At 40.9% G+C, this 19,332-nt stretch overlaps 1 protein-coding gene across 6 annotated transcripts in view; it reads left to right on the top strand.

Annotated features, from left to right (window-relative positions):
- LOC122542317 (ubinuclein-2-like) overlaps positions 1-19,332 on the top strand; it is an 81,330-nt gene that overhangs the window by 10,486 nt on the left and 51,512 nt on the right. For 4 of the 6 annotated variants that reach the window (XM_043679958.1, XM_043679957.1, XM_043679955.1 and 1 more), the window contains exons 3-8: positions 1,593-1,694; positions 6,474-6,611; positions 7,420-7,544; positions 13,565-14,072; positions 17,710-17,780; positions 18,211-18,340. In XM_043679958.1, the coding sequence (XP_043535893.1) occupies positions 1,593-1,694; positions 6,474-6,611; positions 7,420-7,544; positions 13,565-14,072; positions 17,710-17,780; positions 18,211-18,340 (1,074 nt within the window). The remainder of the gene's footprint in view (positions 1-1,592; positions 1,695-6,473; positions 6,612-7,419; positions 7,545-13,564; positions 14,073-17,709; positions 17,781-18,210; positions 18,341-19,332) is intronic. The other 2 variants (XM_043679960.1, XM_043679956.1) reach the window with 1 other exon arrangement.

A 19,332-nucleotide genomic window follows, 5' to 3' on the forward strand; every position in this document is an offset into this window, starting at 1 on the left:
CCGGCCTATCACCTTCACCTTGACCTCCTTCCACCTATCGCATTTCCAACGTCCCTCCCCCAAGTCCCTCCTCCCTACCTTTTATCTTAGCCTGCTGGACACACTTTTCTCATTCCTGAAGAATGGCTCATGCCCGAAACGTCGATTCTCCTGCTCCTTGGATGCTGCCTGACCTGCTGCGCTTTTCCAGCAACACATTTTCAGCTGGATACATGAATAGGAAAGATTTGGAGGGATATGGGCCAGGAGCAGACAGGTGGGACTAGTTTAGTTTGGGATTATGTTTGGCATGGACTGGTTCGACCGAAGGGTCTGTTTCTATGCTATGTGACTCTATGTACACACTTAAGAGAGAGTGCACACAAATGGTATATCTGTGATAGACAACGTTGATATTCACGTATCAGTTGTACCCTTTTTAAGAAGAACTTTCACAAATTCAGGATGTCCGAAAGCACTTTATGCCCATTGTGAAGTGCCTATTGAACTGTAATCACTGTTGTGATGCAGAATATATAGCATCCAGATTGTGCAAGCCCAACAAAAAGCCATTGTGCAGAGTTGTCTGTTAGAGTTTCCCAAATCTTCTGTGACTCTGTTCCTAGTCTCTGCCTATGACCGTTCAATGCCTGGATACATTATGAAACTGAAAAAGCAAATTTGAAATCTAGACTCTTGACTGTTAAATACATGTAAATAATTCATAATCTAAAGCGATAATTTGATGGTCATTTCTTTCCACTTCGGTGGATTTGGAATATTATTTGCAATTCAGGTATCCCTCCTATAAGGAGGATGTTGTGAAACTTGAAAGGGTTCAGAAAAGAGTCACAAGGATATTACCAGGTTTGGAGTGTTTGAGTTATAGAGAGAGGCTGAATAGGCTGGAGCTGTTTTCCCTGAAGCATTGGAGGCTGAGGGGTGACCTTATAGAGGTTTATAAAATCATGAGGGGCATGGATAAGGTAAATAGACAAAGTCTTTGCCCTAGGCCAGGGGATTCCAGAGGTAGAGGGCATAGGTTTAGGGTGAGAGGGGAAAAATATAAAAGGGACCTAAGGGGAAACCTTTTCATGTAGAGGGTGGTGCGTGTCTGGAATGAGCTGACAGAGGAAGTGGTGGAGGCTCGTACAATTACAATATTTAAAAGGCATCTGCATGGGTAAATGAATAGGAAGGGATTATAGTGATATGGGCCAAGTGCCTGCAAATGGTACTAGTCTAGATTGGGACATCTGGCCAGCATGGACGAGTTAGACAAAGGGTCTGTTTCCGTGCTGTATACCTCTATGACTGTATGATTATGTGAGCATTTGCCCCACAGACCCTGTTGATGAGTTATCTATGAGAATACAATATTCAATATTGCATGTAGGTCACTAGCAAAAATCTGTAGTGAAAGGAGTTCAGTTCCAGTGTAAAGAACTAAGTGTGAAATGACTGCCTTTTATCTTTGCCGTAAGTGCCCAGCTCAGGAGTAAGCATCAAAATCGGATACATCTTCAAAAATCCAACAGTATGCCAAATCTTGTCTGCTCTCTTGACCTCTCATTTTAAAGGAAAACAAAAGGAATAACTTATGCAACTTGCAGGGTCAAAAGAATCACAAACGCCGGAAAGATCGCATGCAGGATCTTATTGACATGGGGTACGGTTACGATGACACAGATCCGTTCATTGACAACTCTGAAGCGGTGAGTGTTGGTTCTTGATTTGCACTGTTCCTTTAAAAACAAGCACTTCTTTAAAGCCTTAGGTGTAAGGAACCTAAACAGTTTCTCCGTGGGATAAAACTTGATAAAACCAATAGCAATGCACAATGATATCTGACCAGCAGTTCTGCTCTTTGTCAATGTGCTAATCCAGCAGAATGTTTTCTCTCGACCCAAGTGTACTTAATCTTTCTATCCACCAGAGTGAAGTACGGATTTTTCATGTGTCCACCCATGGGCAGAATCTTATTATGTTGCAGGGCCCATGGATGAAGTTAAATTTGAATCGGACTTTTCAGCAACCTCTCTGATCTATACTGAAGCTTAACAAGCTAATTTTCTAAGAGGCACCATTGGCCACCAGTTATGTAGTACTGGACTAATACAGTCCACACTCAGTGATTTTTTTTTTGCAAGCGTTTATAATGTCACCACTACAAGCAAATTCTCAACACATTATTCTCTGCTGTAGCTATAAGTGGTCAACATAGCGGTAAATATTTGCATGCCGGTAGTCACACCTTGCAGTTGTACAGAGACTTGATCACAATTTCATGGCCTTGAGCTCTGTAAACCCAGTTGGTTTTGGGGATTTGCATTTGCTAAATGGAACATGTTTCATGGCCCAAGTATTATGCAGAAAATAACTTCAATGTTTCAGTCTTACAGATGTTAGTTATTAGGCTTGTGTTTTCAAAATCTGGAGGAAGTTCAACACTAAGAGCATAAGTATAAGTGAGTGCAGACTGCTACTTTTTTACTATATATGACGGCATCCTTTCGGTTTTGAGAAACAGTTTCATAACTAAAACAACCAAAGGGGCATGGGGATCGCGTGACTTGTTTTTAGAATATTTTCCACCTATAACTTGTTCCCCGCAATGATCCTCAAACTAACTTCATTCTGGAAAAGGCAGGTATGAAAATATTCCTAACAACTGTCTGGATCTTGATGATGTTTTCTACCATTCAAATGGTAATTCCAGCTCCACACTAATGAGAATCCAAAGTGAGGCTACTGTTCATGGGATTTGAGCATTGTGGCCAAAACTTGATGTTTATTCTCTAATTGCTGTTGTCAAGGTGTGGGGAACTGTCTTCTTAAACCACAACAGTGCATGGGTGTAGGTTGACCCACGGTGCTGTTGAAGGGGGAGTTCCAGGATTTTGACCTAACAACTGAAGGAACAGTAATATAACAGGATATAAGTCAGGATGCTATGTGACTTGGAGTGGAACTTGCAGTTAGTAATATTCATAGGCATATGCTGTCCTTGTTCTTCCAGATGGGAGAGTCATGGATTTGCAACAGGCCTTCAAAGGACCCTTGGTGAGTTCCTGCACTGCATCTTGTAGATGGTACACAATGCTGCCACTGTGTATTGGTGGTGAATAGGATGCTAATGAAGCAGCCTGCTTTTCCTTAGATGGTATTGAGCTACTTGAGTGTTGGTGATGCAGTTGAATGTTGGGTGTGATGATGCTGCTGCCACTCTTAAAAGGTTGATTTGTCCTTGGTTCTTTTGAAGAGAGATGGTAAAGTCAGAGGTGCCAAAGTGTCTACTTTAACAATGGAAGAGGAGTGGCTTGGTCTCCCAGTTCAGGAATTTTCTACTTTGTTTTAGCAGGAGCAGTCAGAAGGTGTGAAAGTCCAGGGGAGTTGCAAGCTTCAGTAAAGAATTCCTCTGACTTTCTCCTGAAATCTCTTTTTGGATGTTGTTCCCTCTTGCCTGTAAGAATCTGTGTTTGAATTTACCTTTTTTGCCAAGGGGTGTTTATGGGATAGTTTGAGGGGGTCAGCCCTGTTCCATACCACAGAGTAATTGTTTGATTATCACCAACAAGAGAATCTTTGTCTAATATTTTTGTAGTTTAAATTTTTCTCTCAATTTATCAACCCAAGCCTGGATATTGTCCAGATGTTGCATTATTTGAATGCAAACTGCTTTAGTATATGAGTCCTGAATGAATCATGTGTAATCACACCACATGAGAACATCCCACTTCTGATCTCTGGAGAGAAGGTCGTTGATGAAATAATTGAAGATGATTGGACATAGTGCGATATGCTGAAGAACTTCATTAGTGGGATGGGACTGAGATGATGATCATCTAACCAGCCAAAAGAATTTCCCCGATTCCCATTGACTTCAATTTGTGGCATTACTTGATGCTCCAGGTGGCAAAATCATGACTTGATGGCAAATGCACTTTCACTGCACTTCTTGATTTCACCTCTTTACAGCAAATTTAGGCCAAGGCTGTAATAAAGTCAGGAATCAAGTGAATAGCTTAGTGCCATGTGCTGCTTCATAGCACTATTATTTTCTATTTATTCATAAGTGCAGCAGGTATTGCCCATTCTTGTTGCTCAGAGTGCAGTTGATAGTCAACTACATTGTTGTAATTCTGGACTTAAATGTAGGCCAGATCAGGTATGATGGCCGATTTCTTCCCTGAAGGACATTGGTGAACCAGAGGCATTTTTACCTCAGTTGAGAGAGATTATTACACAGCTCCAGTCTGGAACGAGTGGCACTTGAATCCAGACCTTCTACTCAATGGTAGGCATATTACCACTATGCCACAAGAGTTCTATAAGTCAGCTGTATACTCCAGATTTTTTGAGTTGATGAAATCTTCTATCACTTTGCTGATTGTAAAGGGTAGATTAATAGGAGTGGAGGTTAACAGGTTAGAATTAGACTGATTATGACTAGTTGACTGGGTGGATTTGTCCAGTTTTTTGTTTGTGCAAAAGGTGTCTCAGGGCAATTTTCTACCTTGTCAGATAGATGCTAGCATTGTAGCTGTACTGGAACAACTTAACTTGGGGCCCAACTGATTTTGACGCACAAGTCTTTGTGGATGAAGACATTGAGATATTGTCACGGTCCATAGCCTTTGCAATTTTCAGTGCTTTAACTGCGATATTGTGAGGTGAGTTATATTGTTTCAAGGTTAGCATCCATGATGGAGATTTCAGGTGAAGAAATAAATTAGTCAAACCCGAAGCACTTCAGGGCAAAGAAAATGAGTCTTTTATCCTTCCCTTATGCTGACATGCTGAGCTGCCCCATCATTGTTGTTTAATTCTCCATGACTATTCACACATTATGGATATGCATGACTGCAGAACTGACCTGTACATTGTTCGATCGTTTAGCTCTGTCTATCACACACTGCTTCTGCTGTTTGGCATGCATGTAATCTTGTGCCATAACTTCACCGAGTTGTTACCTTATTAGTTAGGCCTGTTGCTGTATTATATTCTGTCTTATATCCTCCAGTGAACAATCAATGATAGAGTGGGATATGTGAGAATGAGGTTACAGATTGCAGTGGTACAGACTTCTACCACATGGTTGCCCAGTTTAGAGATACTACTTCTCTTCTGAATTCATCCCATTCAGTGCAGTGATGCTGATGTGAAGATGGGACTTTGTCTCCACAAGAACTGTGCAGTGATCACTCCGAATAATAGTGTCATGGATGGACATACCTGCAACTGGTAAATTGTTGGAGAGGAGGTTAAGTAATATTGTTTACCTTTTGTTAGTTCCCCCACCATCTTTCCTGGACCCCTTCTGACAGATGTGGTCTTCAAAACCTTGTCAGCTCAGGCAGTAATAGTGCTGCCGAACCACTCTTCGTGATGAAGTTGTAAACTCCTTTTCTGAGAGTATTCTGTGCTTTTCCACTCTCAGTACTACTTCACATTGTGTTCAACATGAAGGAATACCAATTCCACAGTTGAGCTGGTGTGGTAGTTAGTAATTAGAGATTTCCTTGCCTGTGTTTGACCTGGTGCCCTGAGACACCTTGGAGTCTGTGTTGAGAACTTGAAGGGGCAGCTCCCTTCTTACTGTACACTGCTGCCAGCAAGACAGGGTATGCTCAGGGAAGATGATGGTGGGATATGTTACATTGGCTGTATGATTCATTGAGTAGGACTATGTTTTGTTGTTGCTTGTTGCCCCAGTTTTGGAGCAAACCCTTCATTGTAGTAAGGAAACCTTGCAAAACCAAGTGGGCAGGGTGCGCTGTTGTTATTTCAGCACCTAGTTGCTTGGTGGCGCTTCTGATTTGAGCTTTGAGCATTGGCATGATCTTCTGGACATTATTATTACATTAGATTGTTTCCCTATAGCACTCATGTGGAAGGCATGTAATATAAATTGCCACGAGCTGAGAATGGTTTTAGTTCCATTTCATCTATCAATGATATGAATTAGGAGAAGACAAATAAAACTTTCCTCAGAATATCCTAAAACACCGTACCAATTTACAACTCTGGAGGTAAAAGTTGGAAACAACATTTCATGCTGTGACATTAAACACAAGGAATCTTCAGGTGAACTAACATGATGTGAAGGATACAATTTAGAACATAGTGCATTTTGAACTCATCTATTCTATCCTTTTTTTGTTAGAATTAATTGATAACATTATTGCCATTTTTGATTCAGTATCTAGGAAGTTTCTACTTTGTTATAGGAGCTCATAGTGGAAAAAGTTAACATATCCAAAAGGTAGTAATGTATGGTCAACACATGATCTTTAATATTTTATATCACTGCACAGACAACCTTTGACATGTGTAGGATATCATCACAACCAAAATATGTATATTTCAGATACAGCCTCCATGATACTGAGCAATGTAAAGTGGGTATCTCCAACCATTTGAACACAGTCTGTTTAACCCAGACTGACCACTCCAGCTCACAGCTTCTGCTGAAACCTGAATTTATTTTCCAGTATGATGAATTGGTTCCGGCCTCCCTGACGACAAAGTACGGAGGATTCTATATAAACACGGGGACATTGCAGTTCCGGCAAACCTCTGACACTGAGGATGAAGATGTGGCCGGAAAGAAAAGATTGAAATCACCTAAAGTAAGTTGTGGTTTAATTTCAATTCTATAGTGAATTGTGAGACTTGGAAAATATCCCAATGGTGTGTGTTCTAACTATCCCCAGCCTAATGATGAGGTTGAGCAGTCTCTCAATTTTCAGTAACCCTCTGCAATCAGATGAAGCACTCAGAGCTGCACATTCATACCCTCAATATCCTTTCCTTTGCAGGTTGGAGATGTATAGTGTATGCCTATGTCATCAAATGTTATGGCACAGCAAATCGGTATGCTCACCCTTCACATGTTTACTCACTCCAACCACTGGACATGACTGTATATGACTCTTGTGTGCTTTCCCCAGACATGTGCAGACACGCACACAGCATCAAAGTGCCTTCTACCATGGTTGTCAATTCTTTTCATCTGACACAAGCATTTCTGTTGTAACTATCAACTGTAGTTCCATTTTCCAATTGTTCACCAGATCGTTATATATACTTGCTTTTCCAATTCACTTTTATATGATCTATTCACTGCCTTAGTGGCCGCTTGTTGTAAAACATTCTAGAATCTGAAAAGCAATTGGGTGGCAAAGTATCTTTTAGCTTCCTCCTTCATTCTTCAATGGAAAACCACCTCATTGCTGGCTGTGTGTTACCAATGTTTTAACATAAGGTTTAATTCTGCCGGACTCCTGAAGCTGCCAGGTTGCTTTCTACCTTAAACTGATTTTTCTAAAAAAAAGTTAAATATTAATGAAGCACCATTTTTATGCTTTGTTTAAGATTTACTCAGGATATCCTAAGTTTGTGTTCTTTCAAGTTTGACAGTAAGGAGACAATTTGCAGTTTTTCTTTCAGAAACAAAAATTAAAAGATGGAGAAGACAGAGTGGCGAAAAAGCAAAGAAGAAAGGATGAAGGTGGGATGAAAGAGAAGAAATCAAGGAAGCTAAAGGTTTCAAAGGAGTCTGGGTGAGTGAATCATGTTGAGTTGCTCAAGTACAAGATGTCAATAATCACTGAAATATTTGCAGGGTCCTTAAGTGGTAGATGAGATGTTGTCCTTTGAGCATGTGCTGAGGCTCACTGGAACACTGCAGCAAGCCTGCATCAGAAATGTTGGCCGGGGACACAGTGGGATGTTGAAATGGCAGGCAACTGGAAGTGATTATTGACATCTTGTACTTGAGCAACTGCAGATTCTGGAAATCTAAGATAAAAACAGAAGCTGAGCAAGTCTGACAGCAGACCTGAGAAGAAAGCTGAGTTAATGTTTCGAGTCTAGTGACTCTTTACCAGAACTGTTAGTAGCTAGGAAAAATTGGTATTTATGGTGAAGCCAAAATTGGGGTGGGAGGGTAGGGAGGTGAGTGGATATGTGGAGATGGAACCCAGAGAGAGAGAGAGATGAAAGGGTGGCAAACAAGGAGATTATGGATTGCAGCCACATCAAAAGAAAAACTGAATAATTGATATTAAGAACTAAGAGTAGGAGAAAATAGTTAAGCTGTACTGAATGCAATCCATATAATGTGATAGGAGTATGTGAGAGTGAGTGACTGTGCTAAAAGCAGCCCATGTCATGACAGGACCGGTTGGAGGGTGGGTTACAAATATGGAAGGAGTGAATCAGACTCTGATGTTACTGAAATCAATGTTGGGTCCTAGAGGCGGCAGGGTCCTCAAGTGGTAGATGAGATGTTGTCCTTTGAACATGTGCTGAGGCTCACTGGAACACTGCAGCAAGCCTGCATCAGAAATGTTGGCCGGGAACACGGTGGGGTGTTGAAATGGCAGGCAAGTGGAAGCTTGGGATCACTTACGCAGATTGAACATAGGTGTTGGTTGGGGGAATGTATGTAAGATATGGAGTGAGAATTGGGATGACATATGAATAAAAGGGGGAATCCAATGGAAGTGACATAAAAGGAAGTGGAAGGGGAATGAGAGGCATGTCATGGGATGGAAATTTTAAAAAATAACATTGCAATGAACATACTAATTTTACTGAAAAGGTTTTGCGGGCACTTATAGGAAATATATAGATTTGATATGTAAAACAGCAATAAACAGGAAACACATTGCATTGACGACCGCAACAATTTTTTTTAAGTTTCGGGACCTGTGCGGATTAAAAATACACAATATCCATTTGAGGAAAAACCATGAAGGCAACTTCTTATTAACATACATTTTCTTGTCAACTTGTGAACTTTCTGCTGGCAAGAGAGTAGTACCTACTTCAGTAGTGTAATCAACATGCCCTACATAGCTGACGGGTGGAATAGTACTTGTGAAGCTTCTCTTAGCCTATTAAGATTTGTTTGTCATTGTGAGACTGGGAAGTGACCAGTGCAGAAATTAACCATGAACCGTCAACATTACATGGTATGTGCAGCAGAGGAATAGGCCATTTGGTGTAACATCCAAGTAGACGGATGGCTCATGCCCGAAACGTCGATTCTCCTGCTCTTTGGATGCTGCCTGACCTGCTGCCCTTTTCCAGCAACACATTTTCAGCTCTGATCTCCAGCATCTGCAGTCCTCACTTTCTCCCCATAGTAGATTTTAGACCCTATGCAAGCCTCATCTTAATCTAGCAGCCTGATATTCTATTTACTTCCCTTCCTTTAATTACCTTGCTTCCTCGTAAAAAGCATCTGTTCTATTCACCTCAGTGAGTGAGTTCCATGTTCTGACACCCTATGAGTAAAAACAAGTCTACAAAATCTCTAACAGACTTGCAGTGACTATCTTAAATTTACAGTCCCAGTTTTGGACTCCCCACAAGTAGAAAATCTTTACATCACCTAATCAAACTACGGAATAATTGTTAAGATACCTGTCGAATAACCCCTCAGCTTTTTTCACTTCTAGAGAAGATGACCATTGGTAATTATAACATATTAGTTCTGGAATCACCAGTGGTGATGGCCACTTTGCTGCTGTTCCACATGTAAGCTGAGTTTGTTTTAAAAGTTTAATTTAGATAAATGCAAGGTGCAGCATTTTGGGAAAGCAAGTCTTAGCAGGACTTATACACTTAATGGTAAAGTCCTATGGAGTGTTGCTGAACAGAGACCTTGGAATGCAGGTTCATAGCTCCTTGAAAGTACAGTCGCAGGTGAATAGGATAGTGATAGCATTTAGTATGTTTTCCTTTATTGGTCAGAGTATTGAGTACAGGAGTTGGGAGGTCATTTTGCGGCTGTATAGGATATTGGTTAGGCCACTGTTGGAATATTGCATGCAATTCTGGTCTCCTTCCTATCGCAAGGATTTTGTGAAATGTGAAAGGGTTCAGGAAAGGTTTACAAGGATGGTACCAGGGTTGGAGGATTTGAGCTATAGGAAGAGGTTGAATAGGTTGGGGCTGTTTTCCCTGGAGTGTCGGAGGTTGAGGGGTGACCTTGTAGAGGTTTAGAAAATTATGAGGGGCATGGATAGGATAAATAGACAAAGTCTCTTCCCTGGGGTCAGGGAGTCCGGAACGAGAGGGCTTAGTTTTAGAGTGAGAGGGCAAAGATATAAAAGAGAAATAAGGGGCAACGTTTTCGCACAGGGTGGTATGTGGAATGAGCTGCCAAAGGAAGTGGTGGAGGCTAATACAATTGCAACATGTAAAAGGCATCTGGATGGGTATATTAACAGGAAGGGTTTGGAGGGACATGTGCCAGGTGCTGGCAGGTGTGACTAGATTGGGTTGGATAGCTGGTTGGCATGGATGAGTTGGACCAAAGGGTCTGTTTCCATGCTGTACATCTCTATGACTCTAAAAGCTTATAAAATGATCATCGAATCCCTACAGTGTTAAAACAGGCCATTTGGCTCAACTTGTCCACACCAACCCTCCAAACAGTAATCCACCCAGACCCGTTACCCTACTACTCTACATTTACCCCTGACTAATCCATCTCACCGACTCATCCCAGAACACTATGGGCAATTTCCCATGGCCAGTTCACCTATCTTGCACATCTTTGGATTGTGGAAGGAAACTCATGCAGAAACAGAAGGTTCAAACTCCACACAGATAGTTGCCAAAAGCTGGAATTCGAACCCGGATCCCGGGCACTATGAGGCAGCAGTGCTAACCATTGAGTTACTGTGCCACTTGTACTTTTTCCTAAACTGTTCCTATTCATCCTTCCCAATCATGAGAAATCAACTCATTTTGGGTTTTGCAGTCTTATGACCTATTGTCTGTTCTGAAATAAATAGGTGCTGATGCTTATCTTTTTTCAAAAAAAATTTAGTTGTAATTCCTACTAATTGCTAGTGGTGTTGTTGTCAGAGCATAACTTGTTTCAAACCCTTATGCTCCCATGCTTTTGTTAAAATACAAAACTAAAAGCTCTGTATCTGAATGTTCACAGCATTCATAACAAGTTGTAGAAATTGACACTGCACATTGGTGATCAGATCATGTGCATTTACTTCATTGTGGAGGTGTGGTTGTAAGGTCACAAGGATTGGGTCCTGAACATTGAGGGGTATATGACATTCCAGAAAAATAGGAAGCTAGGTAATGGTAGAGAGGAGTACTGTTCATCAAGGATGGCATCTGTGCAGTAGTTAGAGATGTCTTGGTTCAGGAGATCAAGATTGGGTGGAGATGAGAAAAATAAATGAAATAAATCACATTTTGAAGTGGGCTTCAGGCCCCCTAACAGTAACACAGTGTGGGACAAAGTATGGAAGAAGAAATACCAGGTGCTTGTGATAAAGGGACAAGCAATAATCATGGGTGACTTTAATCTACAAATGAATTGGAAAGATCAGATTGGCTGTCGTTACCTGGATATCTTTGTGTTGTTCTAAGAAATTATCTCATTTTGAAACCCAGGCAGGTTATATTAGACTTGATATTTTGTAATGTGGCAGCATAAATTAATGACCCCAGGGTAAAGTCATCCCCCTGGGTAACAGCAATCTTAATATGATTGCATTTTATATCCAGTTGGAAAGGGATTAGATTGGGTCTAAGACCAGGATTTTATATTTCAATAAGGACAACTATGCCGACATAAACCTGAGCTAGCTGAAGTGAACCAGACCACTAGACTAGGGGATAAATGGTGACAAACATTTAAGGGCATATTTCAGAATAAATATATCCCTACTACAAAGAAAATACCATGTAGTTATAGTCAAGTTTTTTTAAACAACTTTTTACGGTTAAATTTATGCATTCGTCTATAAGATATTACTTTTGAGTGGCTGAAGCTCATGCCTGTCAAAATTCATACTGTATCATTAGCAGAAGCCCAACTGATCTCTAAATGAGTAAAGAAAAACATAATGAATTCTGAAAACCTGGAGAGAAGCAACTGGCAGACCGTAAAGCCAGAGCAGAGGGCTGGCACACTCATAAATGTTGATCTGTTATCTGCGAAGAACTAGGGTTGACTTTTGTATGAGATGTATGTAAAATTCCAGATTTTTTGGCCAAAAATAGGGGGTCAACTCTTACATGAGATCAACTATTACTTGAGTATATATGGCATCCAAAAGGTGGGCCTACTATCCACGGTTAACTAACAAACTTGGAGAAAACATCAATGTGCAAAAAACAGGCAGCCATATGTCAGTTAGCTTGACATTTGTCATGGAGAAGATGTTAGAATCGATCATTAAAGACATTATAGTTGGGTGCTTCAAGAAAATCAAGGTAATTTGGAAGAGTTATTATGGTTTTATGATAGGGAAATCACATTTAATCAATTTATTAAATTTCTTTGAAGCGGTAGCACACATTGGGGAATGTATTGTTGATGTATTATACTTAAATGTTCAGAAAGTACTGTACAAGGTAACATCAAAGGTTATTGCAGAGTTTAGAAAAGTGAGGGCTGAGTTGATTGAAATATATAAAATCTTGAATGGTCTTACAAAAATGAATATAGAAAGGACATTTCCACTGTGTGTAAGGTTCACTTTGAAAATTAAGGGTCACCCTTCTAAAACAGAAATGAGAGGGGTTTTTTTCTGAGGAGTTGCTACTTTGGAAGTCTGACTCATGGTGGTGAAAGTAGAGTTAGGTTTTTGTTAGGCACTGGAACATGGAACTTAAAACACCTACAGGTCGGACATCACCTGATTAAATGGCAGAGCAACTCGAGTGGTCAAATGGCCTACATTTGTTTGACTTTGGAATATTGTGATGTTAGCAGACTGATTCATCAACACAAAAACATTCTTCTTGTTTTGTACTGTCTTATTGCCTAATCATATCTTTAAACAAATAATTCTTGGTCTTGCATCACCTGCAAGATGTGTACTACCAAACCCATTGAACTGTCGAAATGTTACGGCACAGAAAGAGGCCATTCAGCCCATTGTGTCTGAACCAACTGAATAAATCGGTTGCCCATTTTAATCCCATTTTCCAGCACCTGATCCATAACCTTGCAGGGTACAGTGCTTCCGGTGCAGATAAGGTTCCTTTTGAAAGAGTTAAAACCTAGCTGCTCCTGAAGTTGGTGAAATACACTGGCAAGAGGCTGGAAGAACACAGCAACTAGGCAGCATCGGGAGGTGGAGAAGTCGATATTTCGAGTGTGACCCTTCTCCACCTCCTGATGCTGCCTGGCCTACTGTGTTCTTCCAGCCTCCTGCCTGTCTATTTTGGATTCCAGCATATGCAGTTTTTTTGGCTCTAACCCAGAAATTGGTGAAGTAGTCTAATGCAACTGAGTGTCTCACTGTTTCATTGAGCAGTTAAGAGTTCACTGTATCCCTGTGCAGCTATATTCACATGCAGGCCAAGCTGAATGCAGATGGCAGGCTTCTTTCTCTCAAAGATTATCTGTAAACCAGTTGTGGGTTTGTGACAACCCTGAGCTTCATATTCATTTTTACTGCTGGCTGTTTAATTTTACTTTTTTTTTAGTTCTGCAACTGCTGTGGTGAAATTGGAATTCATATTGTCTGGATTTTAGTCAACTAACTTAATCAGTACACCCCATTAACATTTCTCTGCTTCCTTTCAGAGTGGTGGCCCTCAACGCTGACAAACATAAAAAGAAGCGGAAAAGTCATAGTGATGCCCTGTCGTTGGCTGAAATGCTCAAAAAGTTCCAGAAGGAGAAAGAAGCCATGAAAAAGCAGGAAATGTCCATGAAGCCTATACCTGCCCTCCAAGTCCCTGAGCAGGCAATAAAGAATGCTGCTGGTTCCGACATCAGTGTGACTGCCTCTGACCAAGTCTTTGCAATTCTGGGGAACTCGAACGAGAATGACTTGCTTCAGGAAGCTGCCAATGCCATGGAGTTGCTTGGTGACCTGGACATAGATAAGCTGCTAGCAGAAACGCCAAGCGGAAGCCCAGCCTCTGAAACCGAGGAAAACAGCAACACTGCAATGTCCTCGGGCTTCACTTTAGCGGCCCAAAGCCAAAAGCAGTTGGTTGAGTTGCCAGTGGGGTTACCTGTCCTGCTCGAAAAACAGATCAAAGATCTTAAGACACTATGTGCTGTACATTTGAACAATGAAACTCATGTAAGTACCTAGCTGGAAAATCACAGAGTCGCCTTTGGAGAGATCAGTTCCATTTTCTAGCTTTTAATCTCTGATCTGGAGGTGCAGTTCCTCCTGGGGTTCAGTAATATAAGGGTGAGAAGCTTTTAGTGAATATTGACTCAAACATGATTGGGTTTGACCTTTTTTAAAAAGAAATAGAGAGGGAACATTTGAAAGTGCATGGGTGAGAGGAAGTGGTTGTATTTCCATTGGAAGAAAATGGGCACAGAGAAACAGGAAGCAAAATTTGGGAAATAAGACCTGTCCAAATATTTCAGGAAGTTCCTATTTCTCAAGTTGTTCAACCATTTATTTTGTCATAGCAGAGTTCAATCCAATCCACCGTTTTTAAACAGGAATTATTGGAGAGTGATCAGGAATGGGAGGCCTGTCTGTTTTTTTTTTCTGTCCCATAACCTTCCAATGGAGGTTGAGGAGGTGAAATGAATCTAACTGCTGATGCAGTGCAGTGTCTGAAAACCTGGGATCTTCTGACCTGGGTGACAGTGTCATAGTCACATAGTCTTCAGAGGAACACCTTTTCATTTTTAATTTTCCTCTTGTTCCTTTGCTTCCTCTTGTGCCTTCTCACCACAGATACGCCTGTAGCTATCTGGCACTATCCTGCAAAGTGTTGTTCGCATGTAGACCTAGATGGTGATTACCATTCAACGATAGGTCCCTTAGTAGCCCTGCCAGATCATGTCCTTATGCACTGAACACCATCACTTCCACTGTTTCCCTCCAGTACACTGCCCCAACTTGAATGTTCGCCTCCAATTCTTCATTGTCACTGGGTCAAAATTATGTCATTTCCTCTTCTGCCCTTGGTAGAGCACAATTAATACAGAAATGTTCCAAGCTGCTCCATGGAGGTGTAACAAAGAAAATTAGGTTACTAAAGGTGAGGTCAAGGGGTGACTTTTCAGGGGGATCTTAAAGGACAACAGAGATTTTCATAATATTTTTTTGAAATTCCAGTCAATAGGTAACAAACCTGGATGAGGCTCTAATAACTAGCTCAACACCACCACCACAAGGGCACTTGGGATGAGTAATAAATGCTGGCCCAGATAGTGATTCCAGGAGTGAATCCTAAAGAAAGGTGGGCTAAGGGAGGAGTGGAGATGAGCAATGTTAGAAGTGAAAGTATTGCATTCTGTTAATGGAGTGCAAAAAAATTGGAGTCAAGAATAGAATGCCAAGGTTACAAGGTGAATGATTACATTATTGACTGAAGCATCTACAGTGTGTTTTAGAACCCAGGGTGATGTAGGGCTGTGGACATTTTATTAAGTCCTGTAGTAAGAAACTTCTTGTCCACAAATAACTCCATTGGCCTAAAGGACATTCATTGATTTTAAAGATCAAACTTGTAAAGCTTTATTGGACAATAAAAATTGAAACGAAGCATTTCACTGTCTATAGATGGCAAGAGACACAGGTTCAATGTGTGTCGGCCTGTCCCAAGATTCCGGAACTTCATGGATCTTCTCTTCCTTCTTCAACCTTCTCTCTTGACTCTGTAGTTGGACTTGCATTCATCACTTTCACGCAGTTCATTCCACACACAAGCCGCTTTGTGTAAAACATCGCCCCCATGTTCTTTTGAAAATGTTTTCTCACCTTAAAAATACTCCACCTAGTTTTGAACTCCACCACCCTAGGGAGAAGACCTGAGCTATTCACCTTATTTATGTCCCTCATGATTTTCTAAGCCTCCATAAGATCTCCCTTCAAACTCCTACACTCCAGTGGAAAAGCGTCCCAGTTTATCCAACCTATTATAACTCAAGCCCTCCATTCCCAGCAACATCCTGGTAAATTTGTTCTGATTAAACCTTCTCTAATTTAATAATACCCTTTCTATAGGAGGGTGACCAGAATTGCAGACAGTACACCAGAAAAGGCGTCACCAACGTCCTATACAACCTCAATATGACGTCCCAACTCCTATACCCAAACGTCTGAGCAATGAAGGCAGTGTTCTAAACACCTTTTTAATCACTCTGTCTCACTTATGTTGCAAATTCTAAAAAATTATGTACCTGATCCCCTAGGTCTTTCTGTTCTTCAAGACTACCCAGGACCCGACCATTAACTGTACATGTCCTGCCCTTGTTTGTTTTACCAAAACATAATACCTCTCATTTATCCAGATTGAAGTCCATCTGCCACTCCTCAGCCCATTGACCCAAATGATCAAGATCTCTTTGCAACCTTACTCTCATTTACTAACCATGCCTCCTTTATTCTCATCCAAATTATTTATATAAATGACAAACAAAATTGGACCCAGTACCAATTCCAGTGGAACTCCGCTGGTCACAGGCCTCCAATCCGAAAAACAATTCTCCCACCACCATTCTCTGTCTCCTACTGACAAGCCAATTTTGTTACCAACTGGTAAGCTCACCTTGAGTCCCATGTGATCAAACTTTACTAATGAATTCCTTCACTCAATCCTCATAGCGTAGAAGTTTGATTCTTTAAAGTGCCTATCCATTATTCTTTTGAAACCATCGATCATGTTTGTCTCATAGACAGAACGTTGAAGGTCATTACCGTTCACTGCGGATTTTTCCTCCCATTTCTCATCCCTCTGCCCTCCCCATCCAAACCCTTTAAAACTGTGTTCCCTGTGCTTGTCATCTATAATGGGAATGGTGTTAGACATTTATAATGACGGAACAAATTTAAACGTAAAAGTGAAACAGAATATTGCAAGGAAAAGTCAGTTGATTAAAGTATGGTAACACCTAACAGATTAATTGAGCTTCTTTTGAGAATCTATTTGATTTGAATAATGATTATGTTGTCAATGTTGTGTATTTTGGCTCTCAAAAAAACATTTGACAAAAATGCTGTATAACACATTTGAATCTAATCCCGGGATAACTTCTGGGGATCAGGGAGGAAGTGGTAGATAACAATGAAAAGTAAGGGGAAAGAGTTGTTTTGTATTTGTACTGGGAATGGGAAAAGGGCGGTAGCCCCTTGCATGTACACTGCCGTTCTTTGCTTGATCTCTCTCTCTCTGTTTCTCTCTCTCTCTCTCTCTCTCTGTCTCTGTGTCTCTCTCTGTCTGTCTGTCTCTGTCTGTCTGTCTCTCTCTCTGTGTCTCTCTTTTTCTCTCTCTCTCTTTGTCTCTCCCTCTCACTGTCTCATGTTTTGTATGTGGGGTTAGGGTCTGAAGTACGCTGCCTGAGAATGGAGTCATGTTTAACTGAGGCATTGAAAAGAGTGTTGGATTATCTGAAAAGGAAAAATGTACATGTCTGTGGGAAAGCAATCAGGGGAGTCAAGTCAAGTCGCCATTGTCTTACCAGATCCAAATGACACTAGGTGAATTTCTTCAGTGGGTCAGCATAGGCACAGCTGGCTGAAGGACCTGCTTCTTGTGCTCAAGTTATTTTATGATTTTATTAACTAAGAGATTTGTTATATATCACTCAGTGTAACACCCCTTTCTGTGGTTTGTCAGTCTACATATGTTCGACAGTTATTTACTGAACATGTACAATGAGCACTAAGCCCGATTCTTACTGAATGGCTCACACCCAGGCATGGTTGTGTTCTTTGGTTTACCTTTAATACTGTTACCGTGTTTATTCAGGCTGGGAAGGGCTCTGAAGGAGAAGGAAAGAAGAAATTCTTCACGCCAGATATTAACACTATCCTACTGGAGTAAGTATTCTGCTTTTCTCACATTTCTGTGATTAAGGATAAGACCTTTCTTTAAGCAAATGTCTGAGAAAAAATGGATCAACTTTTGGAATATAGTCCCCAAAACAGTGGTTAAGACCCAAGAAAATACTCTGTGATTGAATGATAGGAAAGGCTGTTTTAGTGAAATTGTGAAGGATCATAAACTGAAAGCAAAACTAAGGTTTATTAGTTTCCTAAATGATATTCCATTCCCTGTGTATACTCAAAATGACAAACTTCTGAAGTGCATGGCAACATGCTAATGTCCTGTGACAAGACTGCAAGATATTTAGTATGTTCCAGTTTTGGTAAGAAAGTAATAGGAGGGAGCTTTATATTATATGCTTCATTATTGATATATTGTTGCTGTTGTCATCGCATCTGCCTATTCTTGTCTGTCCTTGTACAGTATTGAGCTACAATTACAGGAGTTGAATGTGACAGTGCGCTCGGCAGTATACAGCTATTTGGCCTCTTTCTTGCCCTGCAGCAAGGACACCCTGATGAAACGTCTGAAGAAATTACACCTCAATGACCAGGTAAACAAAATCAAGAGCTAGTGTACGGAATTTGTTTTCCTGCTTTCCAGACATGCAACTTTGTACAGTGCAGAGCCATGTCCCAACAAAATACCCAGAGGAATATAAGTGGGACAAGGATAATATCAATCATACATTCCAGCTTTGATTTGTAATCTTTGCAAAGGTGAAGGATTCCAAGCTTTCAAGTGCAGTGTAGTAATAGAGTAACTATCCTGAGTTGCTATGCAGCAAGTGCATAAAATCTCCTGATTGTTAACCACAGTGGTGACTAGGTCAGAAGTGAGGTGACACTAGGTTATTAGTCCAACAGGCTTATTTGAATCCTAAGCTTTCAGAGCGTTGCCCCCTTTCTCAGGTGGAGTGAGAGAGAAGCACACAGGCACAGAATTTATAGGCAGATGGTGTGAGTGGAGTGTCGACAGGCCAAATAATAAGTCTCTGCAGGTGATCAGGAGTATCAGATGGTGTGAGTAAAGTGTCAACAGCTGAAATGAAAGCAGAGGGGTGACCTATAATCCAATTGAGGCAGAGAGATAATTACAAAAAATTAAAAATGAGGTAGTGCTGCAGACAAACCAAACAACTGGAATAACATCATAGGTATACGAGTCACATGCTGAAGGTCTAACCAAAGTGATAAGTAATCCAAAACTGTATAAACTAATTAATGTAGAGGGATTATAAATTATCATGATAATGGTGTCAAACCAGGACAGTAAGGAAGATTTTACAGATACAGAACAGTGTGGTGAGGTCATAAGTGGCACGATATGACCTTAGCATCACAATTGAGGCTGTCTTCGTGGGTACGAAACTTGGCTGTCAGTTTCTGCTTGGCAATTCTCCGTTGTTGTACAACTCGAAGGCGACCTTGGAGGGTGCTTACCCAAAGATCGGGGCCTAATTTCTTTGGCCACTAAAGTGTTCCATGACTGGGAGGGAGCATTCTTGTCTGGCAATTGTTGCGCAGTGTCCATTTACCCATTATC

The sequence above is a fragment of the Chiloscyllium plagiosum genome, chromosome 39 (assembly GCF_004010195.1).
Source record: "Chiloscyllium plagiosum isolate BGI_BamShark_2017 chromosome 39, ASM401019v2, whole genome shotgun sequence".
NCBI classification, from domain to species: domain Eukaryota; kingdom Metazoa; phylum Chordata; class Chondrichthyes; order Orectolobiformes; family Hemiscylliidae; genus Chiloscyllium; species Chiloscyllium plagiosum.